Raw genomic sequence first — 18,007 nt, forward strand, 5'->3', positions numbered from 1 at the left:
GTGCAGAATTATTAGGCAAGTTGTATTTTGGAGGATTATTTTTATTATTGATCAACAACTATGTTCTCAGTCACCCCAAAAGACTCCTAAATGTCAAAGCTTAATATTTTTGGAAGCTGTTGTGGGTTGTTTTTTTTTTGTTTTTTTTAGATTTGGCTATCTTAGGAGGATATCTGTTTGTGCAGGTAACTATTACTGTGCAGAATTATTAGGCAACTTAATAAAAACCAAATATATTCTCATCTCACTTGATTTTCACCAGGTAAACCAATATAACTGCACAGAATTTAGAAATAAACATTTCTGACATGCAAAAACAAAACCCCCAAAAATGAGTGACCAATATAGCCACCTTTCTTTATGATGACACTCAACAGCCTTCCATCCATAGATTGTCAGTTGCTTGATCTGTTTACGATCAACATTGCGTGCAGCAGCCACCACAGCCTCCCAGCCACTGTTCCGAGAGGTTGACTGTTTTCCCTCCCTGTAGATCTCACATTTTATGAGGGACCACAGGTTCTCTATGGACTGCAGATCAGGTGAACAAGGGGGCCATGTCATTATTTTTTCTTCTTTGAGACCTTTACTGATATGCCACGCTGTGGAGTAGTTGAAGGCATGTGATGGAGCATTGTCCTGCATGAAATTCATGTTTTTCTTGAGTGATACCGATTTCTTCCTGTACCACTGCTTGAAGAAGTGTCTTCCAGAAACTGGCAGTAGGTCTGGGAGTTGAGCTTCATTCCATCCTCAACCCGAAAAGGTCCCAGAAGTTCATCTTTGATGATACCAGCCCATACCAGTACCCCACCTCCACCTTTCTGGCGTCTGAGTCGGCATGGAGCGTGATGCCCTTTACTGATCCAGCCTCTGGCCCATCAAGAGTGACTCTCATTTCATCAGTCCATAAAACCTTTGAAAAGTCAGTTTTCACATATTTCTTGGCCCAGTCTTGACGTTTTATCTTATGTTTCTTGTTCAAAGGTGGTCGTTTTTCAGCCTTCCTTACCTTGGCCATGTCCCTGAGTATTGCACACCTTGTGCTTTTTGTTACTCCAGTAACGTTGCAGCTCTGAAATATGGCAAAGCTGGTGGCAAATGGCATCTTGGCAGCTTCACGCTTGATTTTCCCCAATTCATGGGCAGTTATTTTGCGCCTTTTTTGCCCAACACGCTTCTTGCGACCCTGTTGGCTATTTGCCATGAAACGCTCAATTGTTCGATGATCACGCTTCAAAAGTTTGGCAATTTCAAAACTGCTGCATCCCTCTGCAAGACACCTCACAATTTTGGACTTTTCAGAGCCCGTCCAATCTCTCTTCTGAACTATTTTGCCAAAGGAAAGGAAGTTGCCTAATAAATAAGCACACCTTATATAGGGTTTTGATGTCATTAGACAACACCCCTCCTCATTACAGAGATGCACATCACCTGATTTACTTAATTGGTAGTTGGCTCTCAAGCCTGAACAGCTTGGAGTAGGACAACACGTATAAAAAGGATCATGTGATCAAAATACAACTTTCCTAATAATTCTGCACACAGTGTAGTACATGTGATTGAATTATCACAGCTTCAAGTCCCCCAAGAGGACTAATGAATACTTTAAAACATGAGTTTTTAAAAATTACAAAAATAAAAAATACAAATGTTCAAATCCGCCCTCCTTTTGCCCCATTAAAAAAAATCAAACAAAAAAAATTCACCTTAGGTATTGCTGTGTTCTTAATAGTCCGATCTATCAAAATATAAAATGGATTAACCCAATCAGTAAATGTGAACCATGAAAAAAAAATCAACATCGGAATTAGGTTTTCCTTTGGCTACCGCAACATTGCAATAAAATGCAGTAGGCAGAGATCAAAACATTGTATGTACCTCAAAATGGTATCAGTAACAACGTTGTTTCTGAATGTATTTTTCAACAATTAAATTTAATATATATATACACACATGGTATATGCATGCTCGTACTGACCTGGAATCATTTTTTCCTGGCTAGTTTTACCGTAAAGTGAATATGGTAAATAAAAAAAACAAAACTATTGTGGAATTGCATTTTTTTGCCATTGCAACGCACTTGGATTTTTTTAAAGTACTTTGCATAACAAAATGGATAGTGTTGTTTAAAAGTAAAAAAAAACCCACAACAACAATACTGCAATGTGGATGGAAAACTAAAAAAGTTATTGGTCTTGGAAGAAGGAGAGGAAAAAAACAAAACAGAAAATAGCCATGTCATGAAGGGGTTAAATCCTGGGCAACCTCTTTAATAAATACCACAAATAGTGCTAACATAGAAATACATGTACAGTGTATGTTTATAGATTGATTAATGTGGCAGACTCTGCATTTATTGAGATTGCAAGTAGAAACACCCACATACAGTAAATATATATTGTGCAGACAATGATGGGCTGTTCAGCTGAACTAATCTCTGGTGCTTTATAATGGACAGCCAAACCAGAGCAACGGGGAAGAAAAGGGAAGACTACCACTCGAATGGATGGAAAAATAGCCAGAAGGGCAAAAGGCTCAGCTAACAATCAGCTCCAGGATGATCAAAGACAGTCTCAATTTACCTGTGAGGACTGTGACAGATACAGTTGTGGCCAAAAGTATTGACACCCCTGCAATTCTGTCAGATAATACTCCGTTTCTTCCTGAAAATGATTGCAAATACAAATTATTTGTTATTATCTTCGTTTAATTTGTCTTAAATGAAAAAACACAAAAAGAATTGTCCTAAAGCCAAATTGGATATAATTCCACACCAAACATAAAAAAGGGGGTCGACAAAAGTATTGGCACTGTTCGGAAAATCATGTGATGCTTCCCTAATTTGTGTAATTAACAGCACCTGTAACTTACCTGTGGCACCTAACATGTGTTGGCAATAACTAAATCACACTTGCAGCCAGTTGACATGGATTAAAGTTGACTCAACCTCTGTCCTGTGTCCTTGTGTGTACCACATTGAGCATGGAGAAAAGAAAGAAGACCAAAGAACTGTCTGAGGTCTTGAGAAACCAAATTGTGAGGAAGCATGAGCAATCTCAAGGCTACAAGTCCATCTCCAAAGACCTGAATGTTCCTGTGTCTACCGTGCGCAGTGTCATCAAGAAGTTTAAAGCCCATGGCACTGTGACTAGCCTCCCTAGATGTGGACTGAAAAGAAAAATTGACAAGAGATTTCAACGCAAGATTATGCGGATGCTGAATAAAGAACCTCGACTAACATCCAAACAAGTTCAAGCTGCCCTGCAGTCCGAGGGTACAACAGTGTCAACCCACACTATCCGTCAGCGTCTGAATGAAAAAGGAATGTATGGTAGGAAACCCAGGAAGACCCCACTTCTTACCCCGAGACATAAAAAAGCCAGGCTGGAGTTTGCCAAAACTTACCTGAAAAAGCCTAAAACGTTTTGGAAGAATGTTCTCTGGTCAGATGAGACAAAAGTAGAGCTTTTTGGACAAAGGCATCAACATAGTTTACAGGAGAAAAAAAGAGGCATTCAGAGAAAAGAACACGGTCCCTACAGTCAAACAAGGCGGAGGTTTCCTGATGTTTTGGGGTTGCTTTGCTGCCTCTGGCACTGGACTGATTGACCGTGTGCATGGCATTATAAAGTCTGAAGACTACCAATAAATTTTGCAGCATAATGTAGGGCCCAGTGTGAGAAAGCTGGGTCTCCATCAGAGGTCATGGGATTTCCAGCAGGACTATGACCCAAAACACTTCAAAAAGCACTAGAAAATGGTTTGAGAGAAAGCACTGGAGACTTCTAAGGTGGCCAGCAATGAGTCCAGACCTGAATCCCATAGAACACCTGTGGAGAGATCTAAAAATGGCAGTTTGGAGAAGGCACCCTTCAAATATCAGGGACCTGGAGCAGTTTGCCAAAGAAGAATGGTCTAAAATTCCAGCAGAGCATTGTAAGAAACTCATTGATGGTTACCGGAAGCGGTTGGTCACAGTTATTTTGGCTAAAGGTTGTGCAACCAAGTATTAGGCTGAGGGTGCCAATGCTTTTGTCTGGCCCATTTTTGGAGTTTTGTGTGAAATGATCAATGTTTTGCTTCATTCTCTTGTGTTTTTTCATTTAAGACAAATTAAATGAAGATAATAATACCAAAGAATTTGTGATTGCAATCATTTTCAGGAAGAAACTGAGTATTATCTGACAGAATTGCAGTGGTGTCAATACTTTTGGCCACAACTGTAAAAGACTCCCGTGTGATGCTAATCTCTTAGCAAGAAGTCCCCTCCGCAACCCCCTCCCCCCCCCCCCCAAAAGTCCCACTATTTAAAAAAAAAAAAAAAAAAGACATTCTGAAGCGAATACAATTTGCTAAAGAACGCAACTGGCCTAAAGAGAAATGGAGAAACATTTTGTGGACTGATGAAAGTGAAATTGTTGTTTTTGGGTCCAAGGGCAGAAGACCGTTCGTCAGTCGACCCTCAAACTCTGCATTCAAGCCACAGTACACTCTGAAGACAGTGAAGCATGGTGGTGGAAGCATCATGATATGGGCATGTTTCTCTTACTATGGTGCCGGACCTACAGGTGCTTCTCACAGAATTAGAATATCAAAAAATGTATTTTAGTTCTTCAATACATAAAGTGAAGCTCCTATATTATATAGTCATTACAAACAGGACGATCTATTTCAAGTGTTTTTCTGTTACTGTTGATATGGCTTATAGCCAATGAAAACCCAAAATTCATTATCTCCGTAAATTAGAATGCTTTATAACACCAGCTTGAAAAATGATTTTAAAATCCAAAATATGGGCCAATAAACTGCACCTGTGCTTCATCTATTGGTGTGCTGCCTTCTTTTTTTTTTTTTTTTTTTTGGAACCATTGTAAGGGTTTGGTATATGCGTGGAATGTTTTTGAACCCTATTGCAATTTTTGTGCTGATATACCGTATTTTTCGGACTATAAGACGCACCCCAAATTTGGGGTGAAAATTGCCGAAAAAAAGATTTTTTTATAAGATGGGGGTCCGTCTTATTGTCCGAATTTACAGTATCTTACCTGAGGGCTGGCGGTGGCAGAGCAGGGTCACAGGAGGCAAGGTGTCGGCAGAGGTGGGGTGATGCTGGGATCAGGAGGTGCTGGGATCAGGAGGTGCTGGGATCAGGAGGTGCAGTGCGAGGGGTCCCAGACTTACCGTGCAGGCAATGCAGGCTTGGTGTGGCGGCAGAGGAGGCGCAGTAAGCGGGGTCCCTTTCCCCGGTATGGTGATGCAGCAGCCCGGTATGCAGCAGAGCCGGGTGAATCCTGTTATCGGTGGGCGCGGCCATCTTCCTGAGGCCGCGCGTGCGCAGATGGAGCGCTCTGCTTCCCGGGGCTTCAGGAGAATGGCCGCCGCGATCTCCATGTGCGCACGCGCGGCCTCCCGCGGCCATTTTCCTGAAGCCCCGGGAAGCAGAGCGCTTCATCTGCGCACGCGCGGCCTCAGGAAAATGGCCGCGCCCACCGATAACAGGATTCACCCGGCTCTGCTGCATACCGGGCTGCTGCATCACCTCACCGGAGAAAGGGACCCCGCTTACTGCGCCTCCTCTGCCCCCACACCTCTGCCGCCGCACCTCTGCTGCTGCACCTCTGCCACCACAGTAAGCCTGCATTGCGACTATTAGACGCACCCCCATTTTCCCCCCTTTTTTGGGGGGGGAAAAAGTGCGTCTTGTAGTCCGAAAAATACGGTATACACTGTATATATTATACAGCAGATAAAATTAGTATTGCGTGCGTCATCAATTTTCAGAGTAAATATATTTATATAGGTGCTATTGATGTGAAATTCTCACCAGATATCAGTAACCAGGGCGCGGCGTCAGCACTCGGCGCACCCTGGCGAGATGGGGGGCCCATTCATAGTACTGTACACTGAGGCTCCGGGGGGTCCTTGCAGGCAGGGCCGGCGTTAGGGATGTATTTTATTATTATTATTATTGTATGGAGGACTATGGGTAGTGTAGTATACTATATGGAGGACTGTGGTGCATTATACTATATGTAGATCAATCGGGTGCATTACACTATGTGGAGGACTATGGTGAGTGTATTGCACTCCGCATAGCCCTCCATATAGTATACTACACTCCCCATAGTCCTCCATATAGTATACAATACTCCCTGTAGTCCTACATATAGTATACTAGCTGAAGAGCCCGGCGTTGCCTGGGCATAGTAAATATCTGTGGTTAGTTATAGCACCTCACTTCTCTTATTTTCCCATCACGCCTCTCATTTTCCCCCTCACATCTTTCATTTTCTCCCTTACACCTCTCATTTTCCCCCTCACTCCTCTTATTTTCCCCCTCACTCCTCTCATTCCTCCCTAATACTTGTCATTTCGACCTCACATCTGTCATTTTCCGATCACTCCACTATTTTCCCTCACTCCTCTCATTTTGCACTCACACCTTTTCATTTTCACCTCACACCCCTCATTTTCACCTCACACCTCTCATTTTCCCCTCAGTATATACATGTTTGTCATCTCCCTTATATATAGTTTACACCTGTATAGAGTATATACCTGTATGTCATCTCTTCTGTAAATAGTATATACCTGCTGTATGTCATCTCCTCCTGTATATAGTATATACCTGTCATCTGCTCCTGTATATAGTATATACCTGTCATCTCCTCCTGTATATAGTATGTACCTGTATGTCATCTCCTGTATATAGTATATATGTGTGTCATCTCCTCCTGTATATAGTATATATACGTGTCTCATTTCCCCTGTATATAGTATATATACGTGTCTCATTTCCCCTGTATATAGTATATACCGGTGTCATCTCCTCCTGTATATAGTATATACCGGTCATCTCCTCCTGTATATAGTATGTACCTGTGGGTCATCTCCTGTATATAGTATGTACCTGTATGTCATCTCCTATATATAGTGTATATACCTGTCATCTCCTGTATATAGTATATACGTGTCATCTCCCCTGTAAATAGTATGTACCTGTATGTCATCTCTCCTGTATATAGTATACAGGTCCTTCTCAAAAAATTAGCATATAGTGTTAAATTTCATTATTTACCATAATGTAATGATTACAATTAAACTTTCATATATTATAGATTCATTATCCACCAACTGAAATTTGTCAGGTCTTTTATTGTTTTAATACTGATGATTTTGGCATACAACTCCTGATAACCCAAAAAACCTGTCTCAATAAATTAGCATATCAAGAAAAGGTTCTCTAAACGACCTATTACCCTAATCTTCTGAATCAACTAATTAACTCTAAACACATGCAAAAGATACCTGAGGCTTTTATAAACTCCCTGCCTGGTTCATTACTCAAAACCCCCATCATGGGTAAGACTAGCGACCTGACAGATGTCAAGAAGGCCATCATTGACACCCTCAAGCAAGAGGGTAAGACCCAGAAAGAAATTTCTCAACAAATAGGCTGTTCCCAGAGTGCTGTATCAAGGCACCTCAATGGTAAGTCTGTTGGAAGGAAACAATGTGGCAGAAAACGCTGTACAACGAGAAGAGGAGATCGGACCCTGAGGAAGATTGTGGAGAAGGACCGATTCCAGACCTTGGGGAACCTGAGGAAGCAGTGGACTGAGTCTGGTGTGGAAACATCCAGAGCCACCGTGCACAGGCGTGTGCAGGAAATGGGCTACAGGTGCCGCATTCCCCAGGCAAAGCCACTTTTGAGCTACAGAGAAGCAGCACTGGACTGTTGCTAAGTGGTCCCAAGTACTTTTTTTCTGATGAAAGCAAATTTTGCATGTCATTCGGAAATCAAGGTGCCAGAGTCTGGAGGAAGACTGGGGAGAAGGAAATGCCAAAATGCCTGAAGTCCAGTGTCAAGTACCCACAGTCAGTGATGGTGTGGGGTGCCATGTCAGCTGCTGGTGTTGGTCCACTGTGTTTCATCAAGGGCAGGGTCAATGCAGCTAGCTATCAGGAGATTTTGGAGCACTTCATGCTTCCATCGGCTGAAATGCTTTATGGAGATGAAGATTTCATTTTTCAGCGCGACCTGGCACCTGCTCACAGTGCCAAAACCACTGGTAAATGGTTTACTGACCATGGCATTACTGTGCTCAATTGGCCTGCCAACTCTCCTGACCTGAACCCCATAGAGAATCTGTGGGATATTGTGAAGAGAAAGTTGAGAGACGCAAGACCCAACACTCTGGATGAGCTTAAGGCCGCTATTGAAGCATCCTGGGCCTCCATAACATCTCAGCAGTGTCACAGGCTGATTGCCTCCATGCCACGCCGCATTGAAGCAGTCATTTCTGCCAAAGGATTCCCGACCAAGTATTGAGTGCATAACTGAACATTATTATTTGTTGGTTTTTTTGTTTGTTATTAAAAAACACTTTTATTTGATTGGATGGGTGAAATATGCTAATTTATTGAGACAGGTTTTTTGGGTTATCAGGAGTTGTATGCCAAAATCATCAGTATTAAAACAATAAAAGACCTGACAAATTTCAGTTGGTGGATAATGAATCTATAATATATGAAAGTTTAATTGTAATCATTACATTATGGTAAATAATGAAATTTAACACTATATGCTAATTTTTTGAGAAGGACCTGTGTGTGTGTATATATATATATATATATATATATATATATATATATATATATATATATATATATATATATATATATATATATATATATATATATACACATACACACACACACATATATATATATATATATATATATATATATATATGTATATATATATATATATATATATATATACACACACGCACACGCGCACACACGCACACACGCACATATACACACACACACACATATATATCACATATACACACACACACACATATATATTGGCCTATTGGGTGTGCATTATACTAAACAAGCAAAATGATGCCTATTCATTGAGTGATTGTGTTTTTCTATGCCAGAGCAAAAATCATTGCTGTCAGCAGCACATTTCCCGCTGAGAACTGATGAACTGCTGGTGATAACATGATACTGTATGGGGACAGATTGATGTTCTAGTAATCATTCTGTGCCCATCATTCTTCCTCAGATGGTGTATAGAGGCCAGAAAACAAGCATCAAACTACTTCAATATTGTCGATCACGCTTTAACGGCCTCAACTCAGTGCATGTTAATACAACCGAAATGTTTGTGTTATGGCGCAATATGTTAGTATTTGCGGTCCCACTTTGTCTAAAACCAGCCTTGACCCTTTCTGTACACAGAGGTGAACCTAGCCACACTGCTGCCTGAGGCGAACTTCAAAATGGCGTGCCCCCCCCAAACACATATACAGTACAGCCCCCCTATAGGGCTCCCATCTCATATACGGTCCCCCAATACATTACATAAGTGATAACTATTGTACATTCTACAATAGGTCATAAATCAGACAGTATAGTCCTCCATACAGTATTATGGGCACCACATAGTCCTCCATACAGTATTGTGGGTACCGCACAGCCAGGGCTGCCACTAGGAATTTCGGGGCCCCATACTGGCAAAATTTTCGGGGCCCCCTTGAGTCTCCGCCCAGGCTCCACCCCAGCCCCGCCTCCACCCCTCTAACTGTCCACAGTACCCCCACTCTCTCTTGGAAAAACTCCACTTCTCACCTATCACACATTGACAGTTCCCATCACCAGATCACACATATAAACAGCAGCTTTTGTTTTGGCCAAAAGATTTTTCTAATCTGCCACCACGACATGGTAGACTCTTTTGGCCGGGCCCTACGCTACTGTAACCTATTAACAATTTGTTAAAATATGAAATACAATTTAGGTATATTTTTATTTATTTTTCAATTTTTAAAATGACCAATAATATCACAAGGGACAAATACCACAACAGTATAACCAGACACCATATTACCACCACAGTGACCGAATAATACTACATACAAGGAACAAATATCTCCGCATCATGTCCAAATCACATATTACCACCACATGGTGGTCAATAAAATGCCACCTCACCATGACCAGACCACATATTACAACCACAGTCATCGAATAATAGCACATACAAGGGACAAATACCACCGCACCATGACCAGACCACATATTACCACCACATAGTGACTGAATTCTGCAATACTGATCATTAATAATAAAAAAAAACCACAATACTAATATCACTATATGAGCCATTATACACAGGAGATCTGTACTTAGTATGCAGGGTCTGTGTACAGGTAACACACTGACTCACCAGTGACGTCTCTAGATGAAGTCCTTCAGCCTCGCTTTCCATCTTCATCCAGCACAGACCGCCATCACGTCTTCCAGCCAGGACTTGTCTCTGCAGGAAATAAGTTATCTAGAGCTCCTCTTGCAGAACACATTGCTTAATTTTTTCCACAACTTCTACACTACACCAAATGAAGAAAAAAAGGGGACATAGTATCATTCTACACAGTAACAGGACCGCCCCCCATTTAATACAGTATCCTCAAAAAATAAATACATTACTGCAGTAATAATATCCCTTAATTAGCCCCTATGGTAATAATATCCCCCCATCCTGGCCCTGTGTATCTCATTCCTGGCTCCAGCCATATGTTCTCACATTCTGCCCCCATATGATCTCCCCATCTGTCCCATGATTCTGCCCTATCTGTCTCATGATCCTGACCCATCTGTCCAATGATCCTGCCGCCCCATCTGTCTCCATCGTATCCATCCTGCCCCATCTGTCTCCATCCTGCCCCATATTCCTGCCCCATCTGTCTCCATCCTGCCCTATATTCCGACCCCATTTGTCTCCAACCTGCCCCATTTGTCTCCATCCTGCCCCATGTCTCCATCCTGCCCCATGTCTCCATCCTGCCCCATATCCCTGCCCCATCTGTCTCCATCCTGCCCTATATTCCTGCCCCATGTCTCCATCCTGCCCCATCTGTCTCCAGCCTGCCCCATTTGTCTCCATCCTGCCCCATTTGTCTCCATCCTTCCCCGTGTCTCCATCCTTCCCCGTGTCTCCATCCTTCCCCATGTCTCCATCCTGCCCCATGTCTCCATCCTGCCCCATTTATCTCCATCCTGCCCCCTTGTCACACATTCTTCCCCATGTCACACATTCTACCCCCTGTGTCACACATTCTGCCGTGTTTGCATTCTTGCCCCGTGTCTCACATTCCTGCCCCATGTCTCACATTCCTGCCCCCTGTGTTTTAATTCCTGCCCCGTGTATCACAATCCTGCCCCCTGTGTTTTAATTCCTGCCCCGTGTCTCACATTCCTGCCCCGTGTTTTAATTCCTGCCCCGTGTCTCACATTCCTGCCCCCTGCGTTTTAATTCCTGCCCCCTGCGTTTTAATTCCTGCCCCCTGTGTTTTAATTCCTGCCCCGTGTCTCATATTCCTGCCCCCGTGTCTCCATCAAGCCCCTGTATCTCCCATCCTGCCCTCTTATCTTTATCATGCCCCGGGCTTGCCGCATTCGGTACAAAAAATGCAAATGTACCGTCCGGGCCCGCAAGCAGTAGAGGACACTGAACCTGTGTTTCAGACGCAGGTTCAGTGTACTGTCTGAAGCCTGCTGCTGGGGCCGGGGCCCGATGGGCAGATGAGACGGGGCCCAATGTGGGCCCCCTCTGCCCACCGGGCCCTATACGCCAGTCACGGCTGTAATGCCCTGATGGTGGCCTTGCGCACAGCGCTCCATACAGAATAACATGCCCCATATATTGCTCCATCTATATATATAATTGCCTAAGGGTTTTTCCGTCTGTCTGTCTTTCTGTCTGTCCTGGAAATCCCGCGTCTCTGATTGGTTGAGGCCGCCAGGCCTCGACCAATCAGAGACCGGCACAGCATTGATGTAGAAATCCCGCGTCTCTGATCAGCAACTGGCACAGCGACGATGATGTCATAAAGGACGTAGACATCTCACGTTTCTGATTCAGCGACGGGCACAGTATCGATGTAGATGTCATAATGCTTGCCATGGCGATGATGATGTCATAAAGGTTGCCTCGACCAATCAGCGACGGGCACAGTCTGCCGCGAATTCTGGAATCATCATTGTCCATATACTACGGGGACATGCATATTCTAGAATACCCGATGCGTTAGAATCGGGCCACAATCTAGTACTGTATAATGGCCCCACATGATGCTGCATTCTGTATAATGGCCCCACATGATGCTGCATACTGTATAATGACCACACATGATGCTGCATACTGTATAATGGCCACATATGATGATCCATACTGTATATTGGCCGCACAAGATACTGCGTACCGTATAATGGCCACACAGTTACTCCTACACATGCGGCTGCGCTCCGTACACCTTGCACACACGGCTCCGCTCCGTACACCTCGTACACACACTGGGCTCGGCTCCGTACACCTCGTACACACACACTGGGCTCGGCTCCGTACACCTCGTACACACACACTGGGCTCGGCTCCGTACACCTCGTACACACACTGGGCTCGGCTCCGTACACCTCGTACACACACACTGGGCTCGGCTCCGTACACCTCGTACACACACACTGGGCTCGGCTCCGTACGCCTCGTACACACACACTGGGCTCGGCTCCGTACGCCTCGTACACACACACTGGGCTCGGCTCCGTACGCCTCGTACACACACACTGGGCTCGGCTCCGTACGCCTCGTACACACACACTGGGCTCTGCTCCGTACACCTCGTACACACACACACACTGGGCTCGGCTCCGTACACCTCGTACACACACTGGGCTCGGCTCCATACATCTCGTACGCACACACCGGGCTCTGCTTCATCCACACTGTAAACCCCTCCTGACCCCACACATAAGGCAGCTTACCATGGTAACCAGCACAGCAGAGTCCTGCAATCCATGGAGGTCCCGATCATGTGACCTCTGACTCCTCCCCTCCTGTGACCTCATCACAGGTCCTGTGCGCACAGAGCAGCCAATTGCACACCGTGGGTTGTGACTAACCGAACGGTTAGGTTGTGAGCAGGGGCGCATGCACCGCACTACTGACACTCAGCAAATGTCAGGGATTATGGAGAGTCGGCACCACGTGTTCGGACTGCCGCTCTGCCGCCCCCTGTCTTTCAGTGAGGACTGCTGCCTGAAGCAAAGGGCTCAACTTGCCCCATGATAGCGACACCCGTCTGTACATCTTGAAGGGTCCCTGTCGTGTCTGGTTTAATAGAGTGTAGTACAACTTATTTCCTACAGGTGCCACTATTGTGATTGTAATCTATGTAGTTATTTGGCCATTTTCTTGATCTCATTATTGAGACTGGTGGAAAGTGTCTGAATAGTAAAGTAGTAAACTCCTATGATTGTGGATGTATGTACACTGAGATTATGCCTTAGGCCGGCGTCACACTTGGCGTAAGACATTACGGTACGTTTTCTACGTCCGTAATACGCGCGTGATACGCCAAAATGTCTCCGTAATCTCTCTCCGTAGTTCTTGCGTCGCCTAGGTGTGGTCGCGTATTTTGCGCATGTACTGGTCCGTGTGTAATCCGTATGTGATCCGTATGGCGTTTTTACCACGCACCATTCCAAAATGGACATTTAACGGTTTTCTGGCCTGCAAATCATTTAAACCATCATTAACAACACTATTTAAGCCCTCGACAACAGGTGTACCCCTCCCATATGCCCTATATGTTCTCAAGCATATTTTGGCTGTGGTACTTGGAGCTCCCAAACATGTCTGACCATGTGTATTTAAGCACAACTCAGCGGGTGTTGCTTCACTGGGTGTTGTCTCGTCGCTTTGGCCAGCCATATACGGTCAATGCAGATCCGCGAAGGAGGAGACAAAGATTGTGGGTCCATCCTCTATTGACCCAACGCCCGAGTAAAGGACATTTCCAGAGACTCTATTCATCTTTGAGGGCCCATCCAGACAAATTTTTCCTGTATACTCGCATGTCCATCAGGACTTTTGACATGTTGCTGGAGATCTTACGTCCTGGACTCACCTATCAGGACACCTGGATGAGAAAAGCCATCTCTGCTGAGGAGCGTCTGCTCCTAACCTTACGGTATGTATTTAGACCTTTTAGATTTTGTTGTGTTGGCCAATGTGTTTTGTCCTACTATGTTTCAGTTCCTTAACTTAGACATGAGGCCACAAGCACATTTCTAAAAATGTGTTTAATATTTGATTATAGTAATACTGTGAAATGTCCCTTTTTGCTTACTCAATAATCACAGAGAAAATTTACTAGACACTTGTGTTTCGTCCTGTTTTCATATTCCTCATGTTCCTTTATTTTGTTTTCCTTGTTTTTCAGCTTCCTGGCCACAGGCTTGTCCTATGCGGGTCTACACCTGGAGTTTCTCATTGGGCGTTCTACCATTTCAGTCATTGTTAGGACAACCTGTTCCCAAATATGGCTGAAACTTAACGAAGTTGTGATGCCAGAGCCAAAAATGGATGATTGGCTCAAAATCGCCACTGGATTCCAAAATACTTGTGACTTCCCTAACTGCATTGGAGCTGTGGATGGGAAACATATCAGGGTGCGTAAGCCGCCGAACTCTGGTTCCCAATTCTACAATTATAAGCAGTTTTTCTCTGTAGTTATGTTAGCAGTTGCTGACAGCAACTACAGGTTTATAATTGTAGACATTGGGGCCTATGGCCGAACTGGAGACTCTAGGGTCTTCAATTCGTCCATAATGGGTCGCCGGCTACGTGACAACCAGTTGAACCTCCCACCACCACAACAACTCCCAGGCTCCAATGCGGAAGCAGTGCCTTTTGTTTTGGTTGGAGATGAGGCCTTCCAACTGACGAGGCACGTCATGAGGCCTTACCCCAGGCGCAACCTTGACCACCGGCGGAGGGTTTTTAATTTGAGACTTACCAGGGCACGGAGACTGGTTGAGTGCGCCTTTGGGATTCTTGTAGCCAAATGGCGTGTTCTTCAGTCTGCAATTCAGCTGAGTGAGGCTTCAATCAATGAAGTGATCAAAGCCTGTGTAATTCTACATAATTTCACCAGAATACATGATTGTTTGTCTACTAATTTGCAAAATCACGTCATGACCAATCATAGTAGGCCTCCCCCATATGTCCCTCCTCGGCGACGTCCCCTTTCTGGCCTAAAAGTTCGGGATGTGTTCAATTATTTTTTGAGTCCTCAGGGTGCCACTCCCTGGCAAGACTATGCAATTTTGCATGTGTAATTATTTATGTACCTAAATTTTGCCATTATCAAGTTTGAAAATATGTCTGCTGTGTTTAATTTGTTGACATATGGTTCTGATCATATCATGTGTGTGTGAGTTAAGAAGAATGAACAGAGTGCATACATAGTTTTTTGTTAAGTAAAGGCAATTTTACTTCTTAAACTTGTTTTTGGTTTTTTTGTTTGTTTTGGCATAACCAATCTTTGTGCACAAAAAAGAACAGCTTTTTTTTAACAAAAAAACAACAACAAAGTAAAATAAAAGCATTACAGCTTGCTTTTTAAGCACAAACCAAACCAAATGTCTTAAACAAATTAAAAAAAAGTTGTACCCAACATTACAAGTCCTGGTACGTAGGAAGGGGAGAAGTGGATTGGTCTGGGTCACCATCAGATGGCCTTTGCAGGCCCAATTGTCCAGCAGCCTGTGCGGCTGTTATAGTGGCTTGCGGGAAATTCTGCCTGCTCTGATGCTGGCCACTTTGATGAGTGGGGCCTGGATTTGGGAGATAACCCTGATGTTGCAGCCCATATGTGCGGGAATCATACCCCAACCCAAAATGACCATATTGTCCAAACCCAGGTTGGGACCAGCCTCCAGCACTGGGTGCGGACAAGTGGCCATATTGGGATGGTTGATGATATCCTGCAATATGGTGCTGATGTTGCCATTGTTGGTTAGTTGGTGGTTGGGGTGGAGGTGTTGGCTGACGTGGAGGGGGTGCTTCAGATCCTTGGTGCGCATGCTGGCCTTGTAGTCTCGGAGGCCGCAGAATATTTTCAGGTGACATCTGCCACTGTTCAATCATCTGCATCAGATTGTATGGGTTATTTGGGGGGGTGCATGCGTCAATAAGGATCTGAAAACACCCTCTCAAACGCAGCCTCAACTCCCGCTCTATGGAGCGTAAATACTGGGCAAGGCTCCGTGTGAATCCCTCCTCCCCATCATCCTCTCGAACCCGGGCCAAATAGTTCATGACCCCAGCATCCACGTTTTGCCTGCTTTGGCGAAGCTCTCTCCTGCGTCGTGCACGCTGGGGTCTGACTGCAGCCTGTGGGGATCGGTCCAGGGCAACAGTTGGGCTGCTGCTATTACCAGGGTCATCCTGGCTAGGTGCTGCTGCTGCAGAAGAGAACTGTGGGCCCTCTGGGTTTTCTTCAGAAGCAGCTGGAGCTGGGTGGGCAGATGATGAAGATGCTGTAGGTCTTGCGCAGGAGGGAGCAGCAGATGGACCAGCCACCTCTTCACCTTCTCCAACTGGGTCAATGACCAGTTCTGAGTCCGACCCTGTCTCCCTGTCAGTGAGGTTAGACTGAGTTCTGCAAAGATAAATTTGACCAGTTACTATGTTTTTTGGAATCATCTCTCAACATTCAAAAATTAACCCATTTTGAGATGTTTTTACTTACGGCCTGAGGTCCATGCTGGGGTTAAGGAAGGTTAGGCGGTCAAAGTAGATGTATTTTTTTTTTTTAGGAGGGGCCCCGGCTCCACTTCTCTCCCGCTGCTGCCTCTCCCTCCTATACTGGTCCCGGATACTCCGCCACCTTGTTGTAACATCATCCACTGAAACAACAAAAAATACACACATTGCTTAGACCATTATGCAGAGTGCTCACACAAGGTGTAATGGAGTACACAGATTGCAATGTAGCATAGAAAGAGGCTTTTGTGGCTCACATTAAGCCAGAATTTCCTCAAAAAAATACAAATTAGGAAGAAAGGCCACAAGGACAGAGTCAGCTAACCTCTATCACAGAAAAACAAATTACTGGAAAACCATGTTATTAAGGGAACACCTGTTCTAAACCTTAATCAAATCCATTTATCATATCCAGCACCATGTATATACTGCTTGGATATATATAACTTTAAGGATGAATTAATAAATTAAGGTTTAGCAATTCAAAGTAGTAAGGGCCTGCTGTTTAGCAAGAACATTACATTGCAAACATGGGTGTACTTACTTATTTGTCGCTGGGCCGCACGTGGCTGCTGGTCATACTGGGGGAAGAGGGACCCACACACGCTCCTCCATGCAGCTTGTTTTACTGCCCTGTTGGCATAGTTGGGGTCTCTTTGGTCCCAGATTTCTGGCCTCTCCTGGATCAAAATGATCAGCATGTCAACATTAATTATGCGGGCCATGCTGAATCTCTCACTCCGTGGAGGCGTGCAGCAGACTTCCGGGTTCACTGTCTGGCTTTTTCAGCTAATTAGCATGTCTCACCTGCCTGATTGATGGCTTTCGAAAGTTCAGGACATCTGCCAGTGAGGTGCGTATTTCTCGCAATGCACACGCATGGTCCGTATGCATTCCGTATTATACGCTCTCCCATAGACTTGCATTGGCGTTTTTTTTGCGCAATACGCTGACAAACGCTGCATGCTGCGATTTTGTACGGCCGTAGAGGAACGTATAATACGGATCCGTAATATACGCCTAAAAGGACTAGACCCATTGAGAATCATGGTGCCGTATGTTTAGCGAGTTTTACGTACGTAGATTATGCGCTCTTACGCACGTAAAACTCGCATGTGTGACGGCGGCCTTACTGGAATTTAGCGAGGGGTTCTTGTAATATCTGCGCTACATTGATAAATGACATTCACTTCAGCAAAACTGACAAGTTGTTTACAAGATCTGAGGTCTGAAATGTCCTTGACTGGATAACTTTGGGTAGGAAACGTGGCTTTATCAGTTATTCTCTACATCCTTCTTCTGAGGCCTACTATACATCATGTCTAACAGGCGACAGTCTGGATTTATTTGCAGAAAGTCTTTGGTCTCCAGCTGCCTAGT

General features: G+C 44.5%; 2 protein-coding genes across 2 annotated transcripts; one reads left to right on the plus strand and one right to left on the minus strand.

Moving 5' to 3' along the window:
- Positions 1-13,379: 13,379 nt before the first annotated feature.
- Positions 13,380-15,198, plus strand: LOC138666809 (uncharacterized). Its single transcript, XM_069754983.1, has 2 exons — positions 13,380-14,048; positions 14,301-15,198. The coding sequence occupies exons 1-2, from the start codon at positions 13,657-13,659 to the stop codon at positions 15,196-15,198; spliced, it is 1,290 nt and encodes a 429-aa protein (XP_069611084.1). The 5' UTR covers positions 13,380-13,656.
- A 261-nt stretch (positions 15,199-15,459) lies between these two features.
- LOC138665658 (uncharacterized) lies at positions 15,460-17,706 on the minus strand. Its single transcript, XM_069753329.1, has 3 exons — positions 17,172-17,706; positions 16,614-16,770; positions 15,460-16,523 (listed from the first exon to the last, which is right to left on the minus strand). Exons 1-3 carry the CDS (start codon positions 17,350-17,352, stop codon positions 15,539-15,541), a joined length of 1,323 nt encoding a protein of 440 aa, XP_069609430.1. The 5' UTR covers positions 17,353-17,706; the 3' UTR covers positions 15,460-15,538.
- Positions 17,707-18,007: the final 301 nt, after the last annotated feature.

This window comes from Ranitomeya imitator, chromosome 2 (genome assembly GCF_032444005.1).
Source record: "Ranitomeya imitator isolate aRanImi1 chromosome 2, aRanImi1.pri, whole genome shotgun sequence".
NCBI classification, from domain to species: Eukaryota; Metazoa; Chordata; class Amphibia; order Anura; family Dendrobatidae; genus Ranitomeya; species Ranitomeya imitator.